Source organism: Idiotropiscis lumnitzeri, chromosome 4 (assembly GCF_059441095.1).
Source record: "Idiotropiscis lumnitzeri isolate Australia: NSW breed Sydney's pygmy pipehorse chromosome 4, RoL_Ilum_1.0, whole genome shotgun sequence".
In the NCBI taxonomy this organism is placed as follows: Eukaryota; Metazoa; Chordata; class Actinopteri; order Syngnathiformes; family Syngnathidae; genus Idiotropiscis; species Idiotropiscis lumnitzeri.
This window is the reverse complement of record NC_142394.1, coordinates 4,996,397-5,020,380: the sequence shown is the minus strand read 5'-3', so window position 1 is coordinate 5,020,380 and position 23,984 is coordinate 4,996,397. Positions and strand designations below refer to the sequence as shown.

General features: G+C 41.4%; 1 protein-coding gene across 3 annotated transcripts in view; it reads right to left on the bottom strand.

Moving 5' to 3' along the window:
* LOC148337897 (connector enhancer of kinase suppressor of ras 2) overlaps positions 1–23,984 on the bottom strand; it is a 58,806-nt gene that overhangs the window by 9,962 nt on the left and 24,860 nt on the right. For 2 of the 3 annotated variants that reach the window (XM_088293357.1, XM_088293359.1), the window contains exons 6-19: positions 18,059–18,178; positions 16,476–16,535; positions 16,312–16,380; positions 12,182–12,328; positions 8,679–8,797; positions 8,392–8,603; positions 6,467–6,553; positions 5,507–5,715; positions 3,778–3,812; positions 3,639–3,681; positions 2,766–2,814; positions 1,894–2,066; positions 1,323–1,396; positions 1,131–1,202 (exon numbers count right to left, since the gene is read on the bottom strand). In XM_088293357.1, coding sequence (XP_088149483.1) covers positions 1,131–1,202; positions 1,323–1,396; positions 1,894–2,066; positions 2,766–2,814; positions 3,639–3,681; positions 3,778–3,812; positions 5,507–5,715; positions 6,467–6,553; positions 8,392–8,603; positions 8,679–8,797; positions 12,182–12,328; positions 16,312–16,380; positions 16,476–16,535; positions 18,059–18,178 — 1,469 coding nt within the window. The remainder of the gene's footprint in view (positions 1–1,130; positions 1,203–1,322; positions 1,397–1,893; positions 2,067–2,765; positions 2,815–3,638; positions 3,682–3,777; positions 3,813–5,506; positions 5,716–6,466; positions 6,554–8,391; positions 8,604–8,678; positions 8,798–12,181; positions 12,329–16,311; positions 16,381–16,475; positions 16,536–18,058; positions 18,179–23,984) is intronic. The other variant, XM_088293358.1, reaches the window with a different exon arrangement.

Genomic DNA, 23,984 nt, shown 5'->3' with positions numbered 1-23,984 from the left:
GCCGACGAGCCGATGCAGCTGGGGGCCGGCCGCCTGGACTCCCGAGAGCGAGAGCGTCGTCGCGGGTCGGGGGCATGCTTCTACTGCGGTCTCCAGGGCCATCGAGCGTCCACCTGCCCCCGCCGAGCCAGCCGTCGAGGGTCACCTGCTCGCCACGAGGAATGCTGTGAGTCCGCGGCCGACCCCGCCGCGAACTCCAACCCCCGAGAGGAGCAGCCAGACGCCCCAGCGAAAGCGCCGGCCCAGACCGGCAACACGCGGAGACTGGAGGTGGAGGGGGAACTCATAGTCATGAACACCTCAGTCAAGATTCGGGCGCTGATCGATTCGGGGGCGGACGATTGCTTCATAGATGCCGGGTTGGTCGCTAAGCTCGGGTGCACCGTCACGGACTTAGACCGGTCCGAAAAGCTGTGCGATCTCGATGGTCGCCTACTAGCCGACATCCGCCGCTTAACCGAGCCCCTGACGCTGAAACTCTCCGGTAACCACATCGAGAAACGCTCCTTTTTTGTAATGCCGGCTAGAGCAGCCCCGGTCGTCCTGGGGATCCCGTGGCTAAAAGCGCATAACCCGGATATTGACTGGGGGCGCCTAGCGATCCAGAGCTGGAGCCCTTTCTGTTACGCCCACTGCCTACGTTCCGCCGAAGAGGGTCGGCAGGTCAATGTAGTCCCGGTGAAAGACGTGAACCTCGATAACGTCCCGGCTATTTACCACAACCTCCGCCCCGTTTTCAGCAAGGAGCGCGCCACGTCCTTGCCTCCTCACCGTCCGTACGATGCTTCCGTCAGTCCGCCTCTACAAGGTCTCGCAGCCCGAACAAGGTGCCATGAAGGACTACATCACCGAGTCGCTGGCCACGGGTCTGATTCGTCCCTCCACGTCCCCGGTCGGGGCGGGCTTGTTCTTTGTCGAAAGTGCGTAGATTATAAGGAGCTAAACGCGATCACAATTAAAAACCGATACCCACAACAAGTGGTTTTGTGATACATTTGAATAGTTTTAGAAATTGTGCTACAGGAATCACTGTTCGAGCTTAAGCATTCCAAAAAACCTGTAGTCATGGGCACTCACTTTCGTTAACTCAGTTAGAACATTCGTGAAAACATGCAAACACTAACAATCACCTGTTCATTTCTTCAAGACAGTCTGTGGCGAAGAAGAAGCTCTTGATTTTGGGATGGCAGGCTTTGAAGGCACTGCAGTTAGCCAGATAGAAGAATGACAATTAGTGCTTCTGTGTACACGCAGTAGTTTGCGTGAACTCATGTTGTTCAGGCGAGAGCAAATGTGCTTGATTAACAATTTTCAGCACTCACAATTTCCGTCTGCACTCTATGGCTCGGTCTATTCTGAACTCAGGGAGGCTGATGAAGCCCTCAGCCTTCTCATCCTGCAGGCAAAGACAGATGGAGAGTGGTGGTATATTATTATCATCACCATCAGGGAACAAAATGGCACACAAACTGAGACACCAATTTCATTCTAGAACTGTTCTTCAAACTAAATGTGTTGTTGTTTACATTGGCTGGGTCAAGCCTTTCATCACTTTACATGAAACAAAAGCACTCAGCGTCACCCTATGCCTAGGCTGCGATATTTGTCACCTGCAAAATCAATAGAACAGCTACAATACAACCTGAGGCTTTTAATGCTCAAAGGAAGTGAAGTTTAATCAAGGGAACACAATGTAAGGTATTTTATAAATGCAACACATTACAGTCTACATTCTCTCAACTTTGCTTGACATTGCAGCTTCTGCGCCAGCTAATAATTGTTTAACAGAATAGAAATGTCTTTTTTTTTTTTTTTGTAGTATTTTTTTGTCGCTGTTTCTTATTCATTCAGTGAATACATTAGTTCAGGGTTCACATTCTAACATCGACTTACGTTTTGATTGGTGTACCAATAGAGGCAAGATTCTTTGAGGATAAACCAATACTTCCGCCATTTTTGTGTAAAGTATCCTTTAGCGTCTTTCTTCTTCCACAGCCAGCCTTCACAGTCACCGTGGCCAAGATCCTTACAGGAAATCCTCCTACGACTGGCACTGGTGAGTGAACCTGAGATGAGAACAAACGATTTTATAGTGCATTTGGAACCCAGTTATAAGCCAACCAGTTCGGCCAGATGATTTTCTTAATTAGTAAACCCATCCGAATTCTAAAAAAAGGGTAATTGCCCTCCTGTTAAAACAGGTCCCTGGTTCACTTCCATCTTCCACCACATTTCCAAACATATTTTTAGACACGACTCTTTCATTACAGATACGATGAAAAAAATATGTTATTCAATAAAACACATACATTTTTAGAAGCCTGGCGTCTGAATTACGAAAGAGCATCATTTAAGGGGCTTGTGAACTACACCCATGATTGGACTTCCTGAATGGAGCAGTTTGCGTAGCTACAGGGTGGATGGTGAGGGCGAGTGTATGTGTGTAAATGGATGCTTCGAACTATAGTAGAACATCTGAGTGTGCACCCTCGGTCGCGCTACTTAAACTGTAAGGGAAGTGGGGATGGTGTGGTGTCCTGTTTGTCGGCTAAACTTGGGTGGAAAGGAAGAAATGAGAGTATATATGTGTGAGTGTGTTGTTCGCTGAAAGGGTGAGAGCAGTACGCAATTGTTCAGCGTGCAGTTTAGAGGGAACACTGCCTCCCAAAGCAATGACAACGATAAAAATACCAACATACAAAACAGATAACACAAGTAGCATCCAAAGATATCACAAAAGTCTAAAAAAAGATATGTATATCTACCTTTACTTCTCTTTTTGGTTTTCGTTCTCAATGAGGTGTAATGGAAAGACTGCAAGACAGTGAGAGAGGAAAACAATCTGAATTAGCTCATTATTTCACAGATAACAACCTAGTTAATGTCTCGAATAAAGCGAACAAAGGCAGAAGTAGAACAACGTAATCATTATTTTTTTTACCCATAACTCAAAATACATTGTGCAGTTCTATGAATGTCTTTAAGGAAACAGAGCATCAATGTTGTAATGTCAGAAAAATGTAATAATTTAACTGTAAAATTTCCACTGGACAGATTAGTATCATATGATTTAATATGAGCATTAAGTGACGCGATGCCTTGTGAAGGGGGCCTTTCACTATCTGAAACGTAATGTAGCTCAAAATACAAATAGGCATACACCATTATTATTTGGTTTGATGTATAGAATTAATAAATAAAATTGAGGTCCCTTGAAAATGAAATAATAGGGTTTTGGGTAACTAATAATGTAGCATTTTTATGTAGAGCAAGCGGGGTAATTTAACGAAACCAAATGGATTAACAATTGTATACCGAAAACTAGGCTGACCCACATTACGTTAAAACAATGATGAAATGTTGCCAATGACAGTGACACTCAGGTGGCAGGCTGTTTTATTTCAATAAACTTATTTAGAATCCAATTAGTGAACAGCTCAAATTATTTCTATTTCTGTGTATGTTTGGAAACAAATGCTAACTACAAGCTTATATTGGATGTGGTTGCTAGGAGACAGCTGACATAACGTTGAATCCATTGAATATTTTTGAAAAAGAGAATAGAAATAATAATAGCTGGTTGTATTCATAAAAAACTAAACAAAGTGACCAAGTAAAACAAGTAAAAGTCTCTTTACTTTCTTCATGGAGGCTGCTCCCGAGCTTCCAGAACCAGAGTACCTGGAATAACATTGATTGTGACTGGAACAATCATATCACTCCTATCTATAATTTGATACATGTATTCCTGCATTGTGACAAAATCTACAAACTTACCTGTCTGATGAGTCTCGCAGTGTGTCTGCTCCTCGCTAAAAGATAGAGAAAAAGTAAACTTCTGTTAAAAGCCCCTAAAATGTCCACATTTGCACGTTTTCAATGGACAATAGTTTTGTCATTCGTGCTGAAGACAACAAACCTCCTACAAGCAGAGAAAGGTTAGCAGGAGCCTATTCCAGCTGTCTTTGGGCAGTAGGCTGGGTACACCCTGAACTGGTTGCCAGCCAATCGCAGGGCACACAAAGCTGAACAACCATCCATTCTCACACCCACACCTACGGCCAATTTAGTGTGTTCAATCAACCTACCATGCATGTTTTTAGATACATAGGCGGAAACCCGAGTACCCGGAAGAAAAAACAAAATAAATAAATAACAAAAATTTTTTTTATATATATATATATATATATATTTTTTTTTATTATTTTATATATATATATATATATATATATATACATATATATATATATATATATATATATATATTGAATTCCAATAACAATTCTAAATATGGGAGAGCGAAAAGAATTTAGAATATTGCAGAAGCTGTAATTGTACATGTGATTTTGCTTGGATTTGAGTCACCAAAACAAACAGACCACTTAGAAGCTTAGAGAGAGAGAGGACAGTGTGTACTAACATGTTGGAGTGTGTCTGTGTATTCGCGTTTAAAGCACATTCATAATTGGTCTCGCTGATGCTGAGTCATACACCTCCTCACCTACAATGACACGTGCTTGTTTGTTTGTGTGTAGGTGGGGGTGTGTCGGTGTGTGTGTGTGTGTGTATGGTGTGTGTTTGCCCAGAATAAATTCCCATTTAGTATCTGGTGTTTCTAAGATGATGGGGATTTTAGGATGAATCGTGAGACAAAGTTGATTCCCTGCATACTAATTAATTTGAGTGAGCCTGAATGTGCAGATGCACACCTGTCTATGTGCATGCAAGTGGGTTCAGTGTGAACTGTTGTTCTTATGATCCAGAAAGCTGCCAGAAGATCAAGTTCACTCTCCTTGTTCTTAAAGTCAGACAACACATACAATTGAGGATGAATCTGAGGCGAGGACCATAACCGACGCGGTGCAACACTTTCACTCGATAGCACATGCATGCAAGATGAAAAGACATATAATTCTGCTAAAAAAATATTTATGAGTGCTTCGAGATGCTGAACACCCAAATAAAAGATGATCAACAAGAGTGCTTTTGTAAAAATAAATATTGTAAATATTGTATTGTATTATTGTATTATCGTAATTCCCAGGTGCAAGAGGTTAAAAGTAGTTGAAAGATGATGTTTTACAAACTTAATGACGTGATCGACTCATCGTTGCTCATCTTTTCTTTGGATCTTCAAATATCAAGACAAATATTTTGGTTTTAAAGCTGCTGTGTTAACCACTCACTGTGCTTGACTCACTCAGCATTCTCACATGAACGATATTTAATAAATGTACACTCGGGCCACTATCCATCTTATGAACAACAAAACAAAATCTGGCTTCCTGTTGATGGCACTCATACAAACATCACACTAACTTTCCTCACTTTTGCTGCGTGCTTGTTTCAAGCTTACCTAAAAAGAAGGCTTCAACAAAATCTGCCATCGATCATATGGTGCCAAAATACACGAAGTACTTTTATACTTAAATACACTTGAATTCAACTTGTGCATGAACAGGCAGTCCAATATTCTGGTGGATTTTCGAAATGAATGTGGACATACAGGCAAAGGATCTGGTGGCTGGTCTAAGCGCAGTGTAGAGGACAGCATGGATGGGCTGAGGGGAAAGCTAGGGCTGCTGGGATTGCGGCTCTTGCGCCGAGAGCGTCTGGTGGAGTCCCTCCGGCTCTCTCTACCCGGACCTTCGGGTTCCTCCTCAATGACCAGGATCTTGTCATCACTGAGGTAACGTAGTAGGGAGTTATCTGAATCTGTGTTGAGGACAAATGGCAGCAGTTAGATGATGAGACAGGCTCAACAGAATGGATGGGAGAGGGAGAAAAATGAAAGAGGCCTGAAGATAGGGTAGAGCTGAGGGAGAACCGAACGTTGGGCCCGTTGACATTGAGAGAGACCCTTCCATAAAAATAACAACAACAGAAACTGATAAAAGTTTTCCAAAGCTGCATTATCTGGTAGGCTGTGACTCCACAGCGAGGGACATCCTGCTTATCTGATACAATGATTATGCAGATTTAGAAGCAGCGACTGCTAAACTGTAGACTGTCACAGAAAGTTTGAATCTGATCATTTGTTCATTGTTCATATATTTAAACAGGAAAATCTAAATCTGACAAAATAATGAGAAATAGAAGGAAAAAGAAATGCACCTGAACCAGACCGTATTATTGTATTTTAATGTTATTCATAGACTTTCTGGCAAGAGTGTTGAGGTGAATGCAGATCAATTGTCATGCAAACTGTTAGTCACATTGAAATTACAGTACCTTCATTTCTTCAGCAGTTGTATAAATGCAATGCCCTTGCATTTATGCTTGTTTGTCACTACGTTGGATACATAACTTTCTGATATGTATCCGTACACAACCACAGCACCATGAACAACCTGAGGATGGGATGTATTGAGCCAAGTACGAAGCAAAGCAAGCACTGGTCCTGACTTTTTGGTTTTTACAGTGTGAGGGGGAGCGTTTGCATGTATATGTGTTAGTATGCGTGTACCTCGGCTCCCTCTCTTGCCCATGCTGGGTTCCTTGGCCTCGGCCATCCAGTTATATTCGGGAGGCATGGACACAGGTCTGAGGTCACCTGGAACGATCCAACCAGTGATCAGAGAGTCGGCTAAAGGGGGATTGTGGGTATTTGGGGTGTTGGCAAGCAGCGATCGAGAGAGTGACTGAGACTGGTGGGTGCACAAGGGAGAGGTAGACAAGGTGTGTGCAGGTGAGGAACTGGAATGACATGCCAGACGAGGGTCACGTGACCCACATTTTAGTTATCCTTTCTGTGTGGATATTCAATGCTCTCCCTGTTTTGATGTGGGCTCACTCCAAGTAACCCCCCGCCCAGACTAAAATCAAGTGTTGTTGGTTTGGGAAAATTGACGACTAAATTCAAATTAGGCACTGACTGTGATTGCACTATCTACCCATCAAGCATTGACTCAAGCTTTTTGAAAACTATCCTAATCAGTATATTTGAAGGTTCCGTGCCGTCAAAATCACAATTGTCCCGCTGCTTTATACATATACTGTAGTTCAAAACGAGTTTGTGACATCTGTCTGTTGTACGATGTATGAAATAAATCAAGATAAAAAATATTACAGACTTTCTAATGAAACTAATGAACTTTGTATCTAGATTTGGCATTTGGCATTAAATATAAATGCAAAATTCCTTTTAACACTTTCACAAAATAATACTGACACCAATTCCCACTAGGTTACGTAGTTACTACATTTTCCTCACATGCACCCATAAGGAATTCTGAATTAGATGATAGAGCAACCTCTGTGTCCCCTTTTTCAGTCTAACATAGTACAATTCGGCATATAAGTCATCAAAACAACCCACTGCCTTGATTTTAAACATCCTTCCTTTTTATGCAGCACATTTGTTTAGACTTGGTTGCTGTTGCCAAGAAAACCAATGAACTCAGCACTTTGGTGATTTGGAGGGATCAGCATCATTCCAAACGATAAGATTCAGCAGTCTGGGACCACTAGAAAAGTCCAGCACAGCAGCGGGTCAAAAAGCTAATCTGCGAATTTAAGATAAAAAGTGTGTGATCATGGAGTTCTGACTTGAGAAAAAGGATGCAACATGTATAGGAGTTTTTCCAAGCGATGAATGATCAAACTATGCTACAGTAGGATATCGGGATAGTCAATTAAAAAAGATCATAAATTCGATTAGATTACTTTTGTGCTATATATTTCCTGTGACACCGCTTCCTGTCATCCGGATTGTTAATGTCTGCGTAAAAAATAAATAAATAAATTGATTAGTTGGACAATTTATCCCTGCATTGCAAAATCGCAAACAGACTCCTGTTTTCATTGACAGTCCAGACATAGTCCAGACTCACAACTCCTGTGGATGCATATCAATGCAGTTATTTGTCGTGTGACCCCGGCCTTTCACATCATGACGGCCTCTTGAGAGTCTCCCATGAAGGAAGAGGACGTCTTGAAAGCTGTCTGGGTCAGTGAGAGGGGGCCCTAGGTGCCAAGGGAGAGAGAGGGCTTGAAACTGCGTTCATGGATTTGTGTTTGATTTTAGACCATGACAGCTCAGTGTCGGGATGCTTCTCTATTGAGAGATAAAGAAAGGTGCCAAATATTGAACATCATCCCTCTGCCTCAGGATAAAATTATTCTTCTTTGGTCCATGCAACACCCTTCTAACCATGTTCCAGGCCATTGACCCAGACTTTTCTGTGTAATGCTGCATCATGCGGGTGGTCAAACAGCATCAGAAGCCGTGTCGGCAGAGGTGATAAACAGCCATTAGCGCAAATGATGAACACATAATGAGGAAACGTTGATAACAAAAAGGTGAAAACATTTGTTGTCGAGGTGACATGCTGTTCTACTGAAGAAGCACAGGTTTGGAAACACTTTTGTAACATTAGATCGCCTTCTTACCGTGTGTGGGGGTCTTGTCCCGCCTGCGCACGCCTGTATTACGGCTTCTGTCATATTCAGAGCCTGGTGGTCCGTCGCCCTCCAAAAGAGAGAAGTACTGACCGCTCTCCTGGTCCAAGTAGTAGCTGACAGCCTCTGACCCTTTCGAACCAGACTGAGAGCTCACACTGTACCGGGTGATGTCATCACATGAAATCAAACCCAATTCCTCCCTGTGAGCACAGCACCATTTTAGTCATAGCCATCATGAAAGTCAGCAGAGAGAACCGGAGTTCTCAGACCCTCACCTGGGGCTGTAGAGTCCAGAGACAGGAGAAAGGATGTACACATCCTGGGCATCCATTTTGGACATGCTTAAAGTTCCACCTGGAGTAGGTGAGGTGCTGGTAGGGCTGGTGGGGACCGGCTGATGGGAAATAAAGACCGATTGGGTTGTAATTGAGTCTCTTGGAGCACAGGTTATAGAAAGTAAATGTTAGATATTTTCCAACTTCATTACAAACAAAAAGCAGACTGAAAACAAAAGAATGGAACATATATCCTGATCGATAGCAGGGTCCATATCAATCAGTGAATCACAAAGAAGGCACCTATTTCCACACACACAGTAGCTGACTTGTTGTATAGGCTCCGACTGTGCAGCCTCTCCCACATTCACTATTCTGTCATTTTGTTTCAAGCCTTTTTACACACCGGGTTCACCGTGTCTGTTTCTATGACAACGGAGCTCTCACTGAGGGCAGAGGAAAGCTAGCATGGCCTAGTACCTCAGCATGACTCAAGGACATGTCATTTGTCATTGGGTCCGCCAAGTGAACAAGGAGGCCTTGCTGACGTCATGTCGCTCGCATGTGAATTTTGAATTATGCACGGCTTCCAGATCCTCCATAACAAAGATTCTATAGCGTACATGTAAATAGAGTCCATTTTCACGGAAAAACCTTCCAGCCCCTCGTCTGCAGGGCTTGTGTGTGTACTTTAATTTTCAGTCTTCTGTTCATAGTCAAACAGCTTTTCAAAAAATGATGAAAATGGTTCGGAAAAAATGAGGGATGCGATGAAGCGGAAACAAGGAAATAGGTCAAAAAGAGAGAGAAAAAAAGGGGAGAGTGGTGGAGAGGAGAGTGAGGCAGGGAGCTGTGCTGCGAGAGTGAAAATAGTAATTCAGTGATTACAGTCCAGCCTTAGGAAAAGGGCGAAGTGGTGCTGGGGTGCACACTCACAGAGCAGGATGGGACTTCCACAGCAGGTGACATTCCAACATGTTAAAACAGCTCTTAAACCATTTGAATTCTGCGGCGTTCGTTACCTTCTTGACAAATCTTGTCCTTTAAGTCCTTCACAGAATGATGTTACCCCATCTCATAATGTTAACATCTTTGCATGCACTAGAATACCGTAACTAAAAATGTATTTCAGTCTAAGGTTGGAATAAATAGCTCCTAGGATCATTGGGACACATAAACCCCTCAACCACGGTAAGGTGACAGCTCAGGGAGGGGCGTGAGTATTTAAAAGGAGATAAGTTGTCCATGCTTTTTGCCCCATGGCAAACAGGTCCTAGGTGAGGGTCCAGACAAAGCACGGCTCACAAGACCCCTAATGAGGATGAAAATAATTGGACCTCGTTTTGCCTTGCCCGGACACGGGTCATCTGGGCCCCCCTCTGGAGCCAGGCCTGGATGTAGGTCTCATTGGCGAGCGCCTGCAGCCAAGGGGCTCGGCCGGGCTCATCCCAAAAAGGCAATGTGGGTCCCCCTTCCCATGGAAATACACTAGTGAGGAAACTGAGGCAAGAAAAATGACTATGGCATCAATGTGCAGACAGTGGAGTATAAGACTCCAGCATCCAGAAAAAAAAAGGCATAGAAATAGGGTACGCTAACATTAGGTTACTCGATCAACCAGGGCTGAGCAGCTGCTAGAAATATTACATTCTCGAGTCGTAGTACCTTCTTTTGACAATGTACATGCAGTGAGTTGTGCTCAGTAAAGTGCAAAGGAAAAAGGGCATGCATGCACTTTCACAAACATGAATGTGAACATTTCATCTTCTTCCATTCTGCTACTCTGCCAATAGAGAAGTCGGAATGATTAAAATGCTGTCAAGCATTTAAGGAGGATGTAGCTGTCATTTTGTCCACTAACACGTAAATTGAATAAATTTAAAAAAAAAGAACTTCAAGACCAATATTTTTGAAAAAGCCATATGTTTTTACCTATTCAGCCTTCTTATCAACAATAAATAACTCACAAATACATGTGACCCAAAATAGAAGGCATTTACAACCGTAAATTATTCATACACCTACACATATCACAGATTTATAACAAAGGGGTCTCCGACAATGACTGGCACGCACGTGAGCAATGTGACAAACGTGCACAGTGTTAGAAAAAAAAACACCCTTGCGTTTTGTTAATACAAGTGGCTGATAACGTTGCTCTTTTTCTAGGCCATTAGATGCAACACAGGCACAGGCAAAAGCACAAAAAAGAGGGAGACACGCACAGGAATGGAAAAGACAGCCATGGAGGGATTTGAGTCTTGAATCACATGATCATTCAGGGACAAATTGTTTCTTTTTTGGATTTAGTCATAATCCATTGGAATATTTGCCACATTTGGGATAAACTATAAAGCTGCATGATTCATCCTACAAAACCAGGCTTATCTGTTTGATATGAAGCATGTATATACAGTTCGCAGCTAAACACTTGCTTTACAATGTAAAATGAGAGCGGAAGGTCTGATCAGAGAAAATATTGTTCTTTCTGCATTGATACATACGTGGATGATTCACTTTGCTTACCCATACGGACAAGCATGCATCATGTGATACTGAGAAATGTGTGAAGACAGTAAGTTTTACGGAGTCAGTGAATTATCTCCAGAAACTGCTGAGTAGAAGATCTTGTTTCAGATCCTGTACTTCCTTATGAATAATTAAGAGCTGAAGTATTTTTAAGAGTGAACAAATTTTAGACACCACTTCCTTTTCCCCACTGACATTTCTCTATTTCAGTATGTTCTGGTCATGGTGTGTTTGTATCTGGTGCTTCTTAAACTGTTATTTATAATATATTTATATTATTATTTATACAACAATAAATGAATAAACACATGTTTCAAACGTAAGACTCCAGTCATATAAGGCAGCAACAAGGAGAAAAGAATAGCGCTCCATAAGCAAGATGCAGCATAATCTCATTGCATCATTGCATGCAGATATTTTTGGTGTGTGTGGAAAAAGGATAAAGACAAACAACAATTGTTGAAAACTAATCACAAAGACACTGAACGGCACAGCAGTTATGAAAAAAAAAAGACCCAACAAGCCATCTCTACAGCATGTTGGCTCCTGTATGGGAAATACTGTCATTAGAGCAAGATTAGAATACATTCCTTTATAGAACTCATCAGAAACATTGCAATGTCAAACAGAGGGCAGAAGATGCGGTATGTCTCCATCCATCCATTCATTCATATTAGTTTTTATCACGTTCAGGGTCACCGTTAAGGTGGTGTGTTTCCCAGTTGAATGAAGACTGACAACCTATGTTGGTCACCAGTCAATCACAAGGAAGAGAGAGACACGCAGATATTAACACTCAGGTTCCCAACTCCAGTCACTGAGCAAGAATCAATCCCATGCTGACTGCACCTAAGTCAGCAGTGTGAACCACAGCAAAACCAACAACCGGGTCATAAATAATTTACACTGAGGTTGATATGGAGTGTAAAAATAAGGGAGCAGAAACAAGCAATAACAGTATTGGTGCTATGTACCTGCAATCCCAGTGGTTTCCAGCGGACATTCCTCAGCAGAGCTGGAGTCGAACTCAGGGTATTCTGTGGCCTTTTCTTCAATGTTAGGATGACACCACATGGGTCTTCTCTTAAAGCATTAACCAAGTTCTTCAACTGCCAGCCCACCTGGGAAGCAGACAACACCAGGATGGGAGTAAGTCACATACGCGCTTCGTAACCTTCAAGTCCCAAGTTACTGGAAAAAAAAAAAAAATCAAGCAAGTCAAGTTGAGCGCCACCAAATTTCAAGTCGAGTCAAGTCATTACTTGGTTCAAGCAAGTCATAAATCAAGTCATATCTTAATCGGTCACAACTTATATTGGACTAATAAAATATTTTTTCACTAATCATAACACAAACAAGTGAATTATCTCTAAAAATGAAATTTAAATCACTTTAAAATAAAGAAACAAGAGTGCGAAATTAATCTAAAGAGTTAAATTATGTGTGTGTGTCATGTCATGTGTGCATATCTATGCTTAATTAATGATCACTTTTTCATTGGGATTGTTTCAATCGCTGTAACTGTCTTTTCAATTAAATGCATATCCAACCTCAATTTCACTTAGAATTTAACCAGCTATTGGTGAGCTAAACTGTCAATCTAACTTAGCTATTTGCTTCACAGTTCACACATTTACATAGCTAACCTGTCTGAGACGGAAGTACAAAAACTTCATTGATGTTGCCTCTCTTATCTTTGACTTCCAAACCTTGAATTGTGCTACTGTCTTTTTCACAGTTTAATCAAAACTATAATCATTGAATACAAATGTATTGATCTTTGACGACACTTGCTCAATGAGTCAGCGTCAGCCCTCGTTTGTGGTCGGGGCATAATGGTCGCCATCACGCGGGGTTGCCAGATTGCTGTCACGCACCACACAAAAAAGCCTGCTCAATCAGTTTGTTGCCAGATAAACCGCATATATGGTTTGCTTGTCACTAAAGTCGGGAAACGATGTTAAAAAAAAAAACAACACAAGATTTTTTTTTTCTGAATCGTAGGGCATAGTATTTTAGGTACAACACAATGGAGAACATTAAATAACAGACTTCCCAGTGACGTTTTAAGGCTTTAAACCTGGATTGCCATTTCTGCTCACGTCCCACAAACCGCGACATATCCTCTACGTAAGATATGTTCAAATTGAATGCATGATCATTGTTTCAAATGGATTCCTATAACATTCAGAAGTCTAGGGAAAAATCAATGTTCCATGATTTACAGCAGCCCCAGACTTCAATGATTCACCTCTCTTTGGTGGCTGAGCACAAATTCCCAGGTTACACATGCTGGGTATGTCACAAGTCTGGACAGGGAAATAGATGAAAGGTGCACAAGCCAGGCAACTTGAGAAAAGAATTATGCGCGAAGGGCAGAATATGACCCATAGAGTATGCCATTATGACAAAAAAAAATCCAGCAGATGTGTACCAAAGCTAGAGCACACTTGCCAGCCAATAATGATAACATAATAATGATGATAACAACAGCCGACTGAGAGAAAGGATGAACATACAAAAGTTTTTCAACAAAAAGTCATCACTCGTAACAATTAGTTAGCTCCAGTTGCCAGCAGAAAGTCACACGCTATTTTGCTAATTAGTTAGTTTGAGATACATTTGCAAGGTTCTAAAGATCAAGAGATTTCTCAAATTTCCCCATTGTGGGACTAATAAAGGACATCTTATCTTATCTTATCTTATCTTAGATTTATAGAGTGAATTTTATGCATGAGCAGAGCTCATTTGCATATAAAAATAATAATACTGTCAGGTTTAGTGTGATGTGGAGGACCCAAAAACAGGGAGTGAGGCAGGCGTACCTTATATGGTATTTAATTAACAACAAAAAAGCAAAAAGGGACTGGTAAAAACAAAAAGATCAAAGTGCAAAATAACAGGGATCAACAAAACAAGGACTGGAAATGAACTAACAATAACTATGATTATGGCTAAGAAAACACTTAGCAGGAGACAGGACACATGAACATGAGCAACATCTTGACAGGGACAATGACAATGGGCCAACAAGAACTGTAAGCAAACAAGGAACTAAATACAAACAAAGTAACGAGACAATACTGGGGAGTGAGAAGACAAGCACGGGTGAACACAATCGTTTTTAACGTGTGACGCACAAACCAAACAAGGAAATACATGAAACTAAATACTAAACCAAAAACAACAGACACAGACCATGACAAATGCTTAAATAGCAATTTCTTCTCCATCCTCCCTGAGAAAAATTTCGACAAATGTAGGCTAATAGTTAATTTAACTTGAGCCGTTATTTAGAATAGTACTGATTTCAGTGGTTCTCAACCTTTTTTAGCTTGTGCACTCCAGACATTTTTGTCAGACCATGAGTATCCATGAATATCCCTCACTGATACATGTTGATGACTTTCCAAAATTAGAATGTAACACCACTGATTTTTTAAGGCAAGTTTTATTTTGCTTCTTTAATTGGTTAAAACATTTAATTCGTAGGCATGTACTTTTAACTTTGAAAAAAAGATCATTTCACCATTAAATATGTGTATATATATATATATACATATATATATATATATTTTTTTTTTTATATATGTGTGTGTGTGTGTGTGAGTACAATTGGTATTACTACTGAAATAATAAAAATAACTAAATAATAACTATAATAATGCTGTATAGATGTTTTCTGTATTTGCATATTGCATTAAAAACAGGCACTGCAAATCAAACGGCCGCCTAAAATCTTTACACAGCATGGTATCTTCACTCACACCTCCTGGGGGTCCGAGCCCCACCTGTCTATAAAAGCTTGTGACGCCCATGTGGACAGAACGTATACACAGCAACCACGCGGACACTCCCAAAACACACACAGCATGTTAACCAGGCTAGTTAGAAAGTGTTCACTTTGCAAATATGCACAGAACAGATGGATACAAGGAGAGACTCACCAAAATAACAGCATCACATAAACTGCTGCTGGGGTATTTTTTTCTAATCCCAGGAGTCTTCATTATTTTCCCAAATGCTATTACCAACACATAATTATGTTGCCTCTTCAAACAATCAGTTTGGTATGTGAGCAACTTCTAAATCTCACCTCATAAACAAAACCACCAGTCTTGTTTTGAAGCAGGTTTCACACAACAAAGATCCTAAATGAACGGACTATTCTATACAAAACAGTCATCATTAAAATTCCGTTTATTACTCATAGAGAGTGTTGTGACAGTCACCAGTAATAATGTTTTCATTATTCTTCCTCCCAGATTATGACTAAAAACAGGCCAACTTTCCCATAACTGTGCCATAGCGTTTCTCCCCTTTTTCCTTTTCACTTTGTTTCCCCGAGACACTCATTACCTCCTGCTCCCTCGACATCCTTCGAGCTTTGCCTCACACCAGTATATGCCTCGATTGCCTCATCACGCCCTTCCCCACACCTGCGCCTCCCTGTGCTTATCTCCTCCCCCCGGGGTGAGGGATCAGAGAGATGAGGGTCTCACAGAGGGAGTAACGAGTGGTTGGAACTAAGCGCCCGGCAGGGAGCAGTCAGCACCATCACCCGGGGGGAAGTGAGATGGAGCCGTCCCTAACAAGTCAATGAGAAACAGAAGGAAACACCAGAAGCTATGGCAAAACATCACGGAGGAGCACGCCAGCAAGACGGCACAACACACGCACAGATTTGAAATTTATAAAAAATCCCTCCCCTCTAGAAATATCAATTAAATCCCTGAACGGAGCAGAGCTGACAAGATACTGCATTGAATCACACGCTTTCACAAGGCACAGTTCCACCGTTTAAAATGGCTTCCCATTTTTGTGCCTCCTTTTAACATGAGAAGAAACTTGAGCAGTTGTGAAAGAGGAACATGAATTTCCTTTTCAAATCTCTAGAAACACATTCCAGAGAGAGACGACTGGCAATCAGACTGGCATGAATAAAGGTCTTAAAAGAATGTATCCAACCGTCTTCTCCACTTGCAAAACTAATTAGCCTACATAGCAATACAGGAGGGCACGAAGCGCCATGGTGACTCGAATGGAGAGTATCTAAAAAGTAGGTTTGCGTCCATGAAGGATGTGGTTCACTTCTTCTACTTACCACTGTCTGATGGTTGACTTGAATGACTTCGTCACCTGCATGAATCTTTTTGCACTGATCTGCTGGAGACTGCAATGTGAGAAATTGTGGGCAAGTGTATAAAATTCATGATTCATGAAATGAGAATATGGTATTGATGTGTTTTGAGTGACTATCAAACTTACATTCTCTGTGGTGCCAGTGATAACATGGAGGCCATCATATGTTGATTTGATGTACATCCCCTGAAAGCAAGATAGAGGGTAATAACCAATGCAAGACTTCCACACATTTCTTGTGTGGAGATACTTTATTTGCTTTAGTGGTTTTTTCTTTTCAAAATTGATTCACTGCCTGCTCCTGGTTTGCAGTCGTGAAAATAATGTCCTAAGATCGGACTTTGTCCCATCTGGGTTTTTATTTGCATTTGTTACTCTTCCAGTCACCTATTTTGGGACCTCCTTAAAATTGTCATCCATTTATCTAAGACTGACTTGAAAAAAAAAGAGAGAAACTTTCAAATCTCAAAGTTGACCCAGTCCCACGGCCAATAATATAAGTCCTTCTGACTCATTTCCATTTTTCTTGAAGAACTGCTTCACTGCCTAGGCTATAAATATCTGTCCAGCAAGCCTTCAAAGTAATAAATGACAGCCATTAGAAAGTATTTTCCCCTGAACTAGTAGTGAACCAACTGTCTTTGCTGGGTTGTCCTTCCAAAAGTTCTGTTCAGCCTATGACATCGACAAAATTAAAGTCCAACACAGTTGGGACCTTTAAGTAAAATGTAAATAAAAAAATAATTCAATGATTTGCAAATCCTTTACAACCTATTTTATAGACCGGTGCACGTGCATTTGGCGTAAAAAGTGGCGCATCTTCATTTTCGTGCCGAGGCAAGTCTAGTTACCGCGTTTGGAAATTTGCAGACCATGCTGTGCTACGCTGTGCGTTCCGGTAGAATTAGATTTTTTATCAAAGAAAATTTCCTTCAGCTAAATCAAAAAAAAAAATCTGAGGTAATTGTTTTCAACAATAAAGAAAAAAGGTTTGCTGTAAGAAAACACCTGGAATCACTGTCTTTAGAAAGTAAAGACAAAATCTGAAATCTTGGGGTACTCATAGACTCGAATCTGACTTCATGCAATCATGTCAAATCTATCACTAAAACAGCCTTTTCCCAACTGAAAAGCATATCCAGACTGTGGTAAAGCTGCATGTTCTAGGCAGACCAGGAGGAACTTACAAATGCATATACCTCCACTAGACTTGATTATTGCAACGGTCTTCTAACTGGACTCCCTCAAAAGAGCCTCAAACAGCCGCATGCTCATTCAGAATAGTACAGCACGGGTTCTGACCAGAACAAAGAGATCAGAATATATTATTCCAGGACTGAAAGCTTTAAACAGGCTCCCAATAAACTGGAAAATTTTAAAAATTTATAAAATTCTGCTACTGTTCTATAAATCACTGGATGGTCTGGGTCCTAATTAAGCAGGGCTCTGTGATCTTCAGACTTGGGTCAATTAGTGGAGCCCAGAGTTCAAAGTAAATATGGTGAACCGGCATTAGGATGTTAGGCTGCACACAAATGGAATAGGTTGCCAACAGATGTTAGGTCAGCCCTGAGTCTCAATGCTTTTAAATACAGGTTCGAAATGTTGCTTTTCTGTTTTGCTGTTCCCACGGAGTTGGAAGAGGACAATGGTCCAAAATGTCCTGCATGCGTGCGTGTGCGTGCGTGTGTGTGAGTGTGTTTCTTTACCAGGCCTTCACTGGGCATGATGCTTGTCAGGTGGACAACCTCCAGATGAGCTGACTGAGAGACCAGAGAGTCTGATGACAGAGAGATGATGTGGTCGCATATCCCCGCTAAGGTCTTACACTGGCGGTAGTAGAAAAGAGGGGGGAGAAAATGACACAGATTAAGTTATTAAGATTGCTCTTTATTGAGAAGGGATACAGTAGTAACCTTGCTGGAAGAAGCGAAAGCAAAATCAATTCATGAGATTGTTCCACATCGCTACTTTCACAACTTGGACACAAACTACGGCCTGTTTGTCCACAGGCATGCCCAAAAGATTCCTGTGAAACGCTGAGCAACACATCAGCCACAACAGCCAACCTGAGGTACACAAATTAATTCAGATTTGTATTACTAGCATCGTAATGTTTTACATTATAAAAATCCAACACATCACTGTACGTTCTGAAACACTGTGACTTCAGAATTTTACTCAAAAAAATTTACTCACTCTGAAATATTTTATGATTTCGGTAGTTTAATGACATAGAAGTCTAATACATCAGCCTAAACAAAATATATACTCTAAGTATAGGCAGTCAAAGAGTGAAAACAATTCATATAATGAGCCTAATATGTACAAGAGCACACACTGATAACCCCTATATAAAATAATCTTCTGATCTCTATCTTAACGAGCAATTACAGGATTATAGTTCTGGAACGGAGTGAGCAGGTCTCAGACACAAATTCTCACACACACGCAAACATGTACAAGCGTTCAAGCACTCCTACACATTTGATAGCTGAGAGTCTGTGTAAATTATTTCTAAAATATTTTGATTGAGTTCTCTATTCCACCTGAGGTACAAATGAGTGCAATATACCCTAGAGGGCAACTTTAAATGTCAATTTGGAAATCAAGCAACAAAGTGTATGAACACAATCTTATCCTTATAGAACCCTAAATAGCCTCCATCTGCAAGCTGCAGCAAGGTCTGATGTCACGGCTCTACTTGTGCCCCTCTCTGATCATCGGACTAACACTTCTGACCTGGGATTAACACGGGACAGGACACAAAAAGGCATGTCACCGTGAGTAGAGATGCTACGTCTCTTCCACTGACACACCCAGCCTTGATTTGACACGCCTCTGGACAATCAGAGCGTAGATTATGGAGAAATTCACTTATGGGGTTGGCTGGCGTGAGATTTAAGAGCAGTCGAACAGAAAGCCAGACATAGTACGCTGTCAAATGGATTAGGCTCTGGCTTCATGCTTCCACCCTCCTCCCTCACTCTTTGCCCCTTTCCTCCATGCACCAAACAAACATACACATCCACAACTATTATCAGAATAAGCATGACTATTTGCTTCGCCGCAACAACCAAGACTAAAAAAAGAATCGGGAGAGGTGAAGGTGAGGAACAGAAAAGGTGATCGGTAAGAAGTGAGAGTCCAATGCTGAAATCAAGGGGAAGGGCGGAAAAAAAAACGCACACAACTAGGACAGCGTTATGTAATAGTGCTCATCCTTATGCATGATCGCACATAAAAACACATACACTTATACACACTTCACGCTCCATCAGGCACACAGACTCGTGCACTCCACTCTCGCTCACGCACACAAACACGTACACACACACAGACGCACGTACACACACACACACCCCTCACACGCACGCGCACACACACACAATATCCCTGTCCATCTGATTGCTGCAGGCTGTAGTCTAGAGCGGAGCAAAGTAGCAGGGAGTTTTGCATTATTGAGCAGAAGCTGACAAACATACAAGTCCCACTACACCCGGGCTGACCAGAGCATAAGACTGAACCACATGCGAGAAGCTCACTGTCGCGTACTGTATTAGAGTCTGCATTCACTTCCATTTCTAGCCCAGGCACTTTCCATTGAAAATCTGATTATTTGCTTTGACGAGGAAAAATCAAAATGGATCACCCAATGATTGACCAATTTGGAAACCAACACGTGTTTTTGTAAATATATGACAGAAAAATGCAGAGGTATGTCATGGCGTATTACAGATGCATATTCAAATTGAAGTTATTTATTTTTTTGTTTAAGTGCATCATGCCCTCACGTGTCGCACGATCAGTATTAGAATTACCCTGACTCACAGCTTCTCGCAAAAGGGCGATTGTGGATCGTTGGCGAAACAGCAACTTAAATATATGTTGCCAATCTTCCAATATCGATGGGTCTCATCTCCACTCCATGTTTGGGCACAACTTTTTCGGCATTCGGAGCATCTAGCTCGTGTGGTCCAATCTACATCATGCCAATAACTTCCTCTACCTCAAAATCTTCAAACACCTGGATCCCTTCAGATAAATTTGAAATTTGGCTTTCTGAGTCCATTTCTGACTGGCTTTGTAGACTTTACATGTAGAGACACGCTTTGTGTTTCTTAAAATGATGTCACACTTCCGGGTTTATTGCCTCCCATGATGTCATTTCGAGAAAATTCCTTTATCGAATACGTGACATAAAATTATTTCATGTTTTTTGTAGGATGTTTAGTTACTTTGGTTTCGTTTGGCATTTTTTTTTAAATTACTTCACACTAGGTCTTTAAAACAATTTTTTCACGTCATAGTTCGGTTCTCAGGCCTGGTTTTGTTTCAGCACCCGAGTGAGTGGGGGTGTTCCCTCCAGCACCGCACCTTTGTTGTATTTTCTACCTTGATCTGTTATACCAAGTGTTTCTAGACTCCATTGTTGCGTTCATAGCCCTTTCGTCATCGTGTTTTGTCTCACGTCGCTTTGCTTGTCTGGTTCTTGCTCGGTTTTGCGTATTTTGATACCCTTGTCATTTGTTTGTCGCAGGTGGGTTTTTTTTTACCTTGCAAGCGTTTTGTGTTTCTTTAGATTTATCCTGGCTTTTAGTTGCCAACGTCTTTAATTTTACTTTGTGGGTATTGTTTTTTTATGAAATAAATCACAATGAATGAACAAAAATCCCTTATTCTTGTCTACGTTTTTTGGATGCCTTTTTATCCGCTCTTCAATAGAACCGGACGGTTCATTTGTTTGTAACATAGGATCAAGGAAATATCTTCGATCTATGCAACTCGGTGTTGGAAATATTTTTGAGTGATTTCATATCACATAACACTATTTTAAGGTTTCCACATTTAACTATAGACATATAGAGTATATAATTGTTAGAATAATATTAAGAGGTTATTATACATTTGCCATGACGCAGCTTTATTTTCATACGTAGTGCATATAACATGTTGCAATTTAGTAGAGTGGAGATACAGGAGGACACCGCTGCTGCAGGGAGTTGCCTGCAAATGGCAGGGCGGCGGTGCTTCTTCAGAAGTGAGGATGACGCAAACAGTAAAGTAATTTCTTATAAATGGAGAGCTGACTATCATTCATTTGGCCGCCCATCTGAGTCGTCTTTACTCTGTGGCGTCTGAAGACCTCCAGCAGCGTCCCAAACCGCCATCACCAAGGAGGGAGCCACAATCGTCGGGCCAGGGAAGCAGCAATGCTTTGGTGGTTGGAGATTTTTTAATCAAGTGAATGGGACCCTCCGTGTGAAACGAGCCACCTGACCATCTCCGTGGCAAAAATGGAAGTGTTTCATTGGTGAAAAAGAAAAAGTGGGCGTGTGTTTAATAAGCAGTGGCGGTAAGGGAGAGGCGCCTTAGTTTGTTATGCATTAGATTGAATCTCTTTTAAATGCTGCCTCAGTATCAAGATTTTAACTCACAATTGCGACACCAGAGTACACGGAATCGTGATCTTGATGTTTGTGGGGGACACACGGACATGCATAACCGGGATATCAGGTAGTCCCCAAGTGCCCACATCAGACATCTGCCATCTCCCTGGCCCATCGATCATGAAGTTCCTTTGCGCAGAAACCAGTTTCTTCCTCTCGAAGCACTGATTTTAAAGGGAACGAGAGAAGCCACTTTGACTGGTTGCAAATCAAGTTGGCTGTGTTGAGTCTCACAATAGCGCAAAGTAGCAGTTTTTAGCTAAGCGAAGCTGCGTGCATCAATGAAAATACCAAAACCCAGTCTGGCCCGCCTCTGCACAGATTTAGACTGTACCCCATGCTAGACTTGCTCTTGGCCCGAAAATAGAGCCCCACTTCTGCTGCTGTACGTCTTCTCTTTGAATTTTTTTGTCTCATTTTGTGAAGCAGCAGATGTTTTGCATCAATATTTTTTTCGATTGTTTGTCCACGATCCACTCCAAAATTAGTTCATATATAGCATTGTGTCTCAATTATTTTCTGTTACGCCGCTCCTCGCAAGAAGAATAACAATTCGCTACCCTACCCCCCACCCACCACAACCCACTCCACGCCGTAATTATAAATGATAGCATTTTCTTTGCAAAACAAACCTACACCGTAAAGTGAATGTTCGCTGCACACAATAGGCAATGAGAGCACCATTACCACTACTGGAGTGGATGTGCAATTACACGTAATTGTAGTACGATGGAAAAAAGCATGTTCCACAGCATCGCACCGCACCCCCACAGGGGGTCCCGCCCCACTATTTGAGAAGCACTGATATATAGGGATGAAACTTCACATTATCATTTTTTACCCACGTATATTGGTGTCCCATGTGTGTTTGTTTCCTTACAGGTTTATGTCATGTGAACATCTTACTGGGCTGTCACTTCACCTCGGCTTTATTTTATTTCTAGTCAAATGAATCATCAAGCATAAAGCATTTATAAACATCTCCTCTTTCTTCTTTCACGCTGGCTCCCAATTTCACACATAAACCTCCCACACATAACCGAGAGCCACATGTCGCCTTTAGTCTGACACCCGTGTACGTACGTGCATGGGTGTGCATGCTTGTGTGTGTGTGTGTGTACGTGTACACGTGTGATTAACAGCTCTGTTACCAGAGTCGGGCATTTGTTAGTGCTTTAGTGAGTCTGTGAGTTCTCGTCAGTATCTCAGGACTGCCCAGTTGGTCCGAGTCTGCCAAACGGCATTGAGAACGGACTTACCTGACAAGCCCCCAAATAAATAAAAAAATAAAACAGTGTTGTATACCTCAATGGCAATGTCCCAAATGGTTTGTATTTCACCAGACTGTGTATCTGTGTGTGTGTCTGTTGTTTTTAATTTTATCTTTATTTGACTTCATGTCTGCTTATAGGGCATCTGCAAGTGACATGGAAAGGATGTTCTCTACACCAATTGGCTGTCGTGGACGCTAGATGGACTGGGCCCTCGTGGGTCGACCTGAAATACTGATGGGAACTTGGTCACGGACTGACGATGCCCACCTCTGTCTGTTACAAGAGAGATACAGTGAATGGTATCGTTCCACAACCAAACATTATGGGCAAGTAAGGTAATATGTTCAACCACATCAAAACCAGCATCTAAAATAGAATGTTTTGTTTGGTAGCGCTTGTAGAAGTATATCAAACGACAGCCTATTCATTCAACACAGACAATTCTAAGGATGAGTCAATCCATAATTGGCTCAGACATGTGTTTTGCAATTTCCCCTTGTCAGCCTTTTATTTGGTTTCCTCCACCTGACCTTGAATGGTATCAGAAAGTGTCCTAATCCAACTGTCAGCCTACATTAGACACTTGCTGCTCACTCTGTTTAACACACAAACACTCAAGCAAAGAAAGTCCCCGAGCTCTTGCAGATATTAAAGTGCACAAGTTTGATACCCAACAACACACACACGCCTATAGACAAACATTCATCAACCACAACATTAGGCAAAGTACATTCGCACAGTTTAACAATATCCAATTTAAAAGTAATAAGGAAAAAAATCCATTCAGCAATATGATTATTATTACAGTAGGTCACTAACAGTGTACTGCCACATTATCCTGCACTAGTGTTAGATTGAGACCATAGTCCACACCTGCATAGTCCTTAGAAATGGTTCTAATATTATGGTGA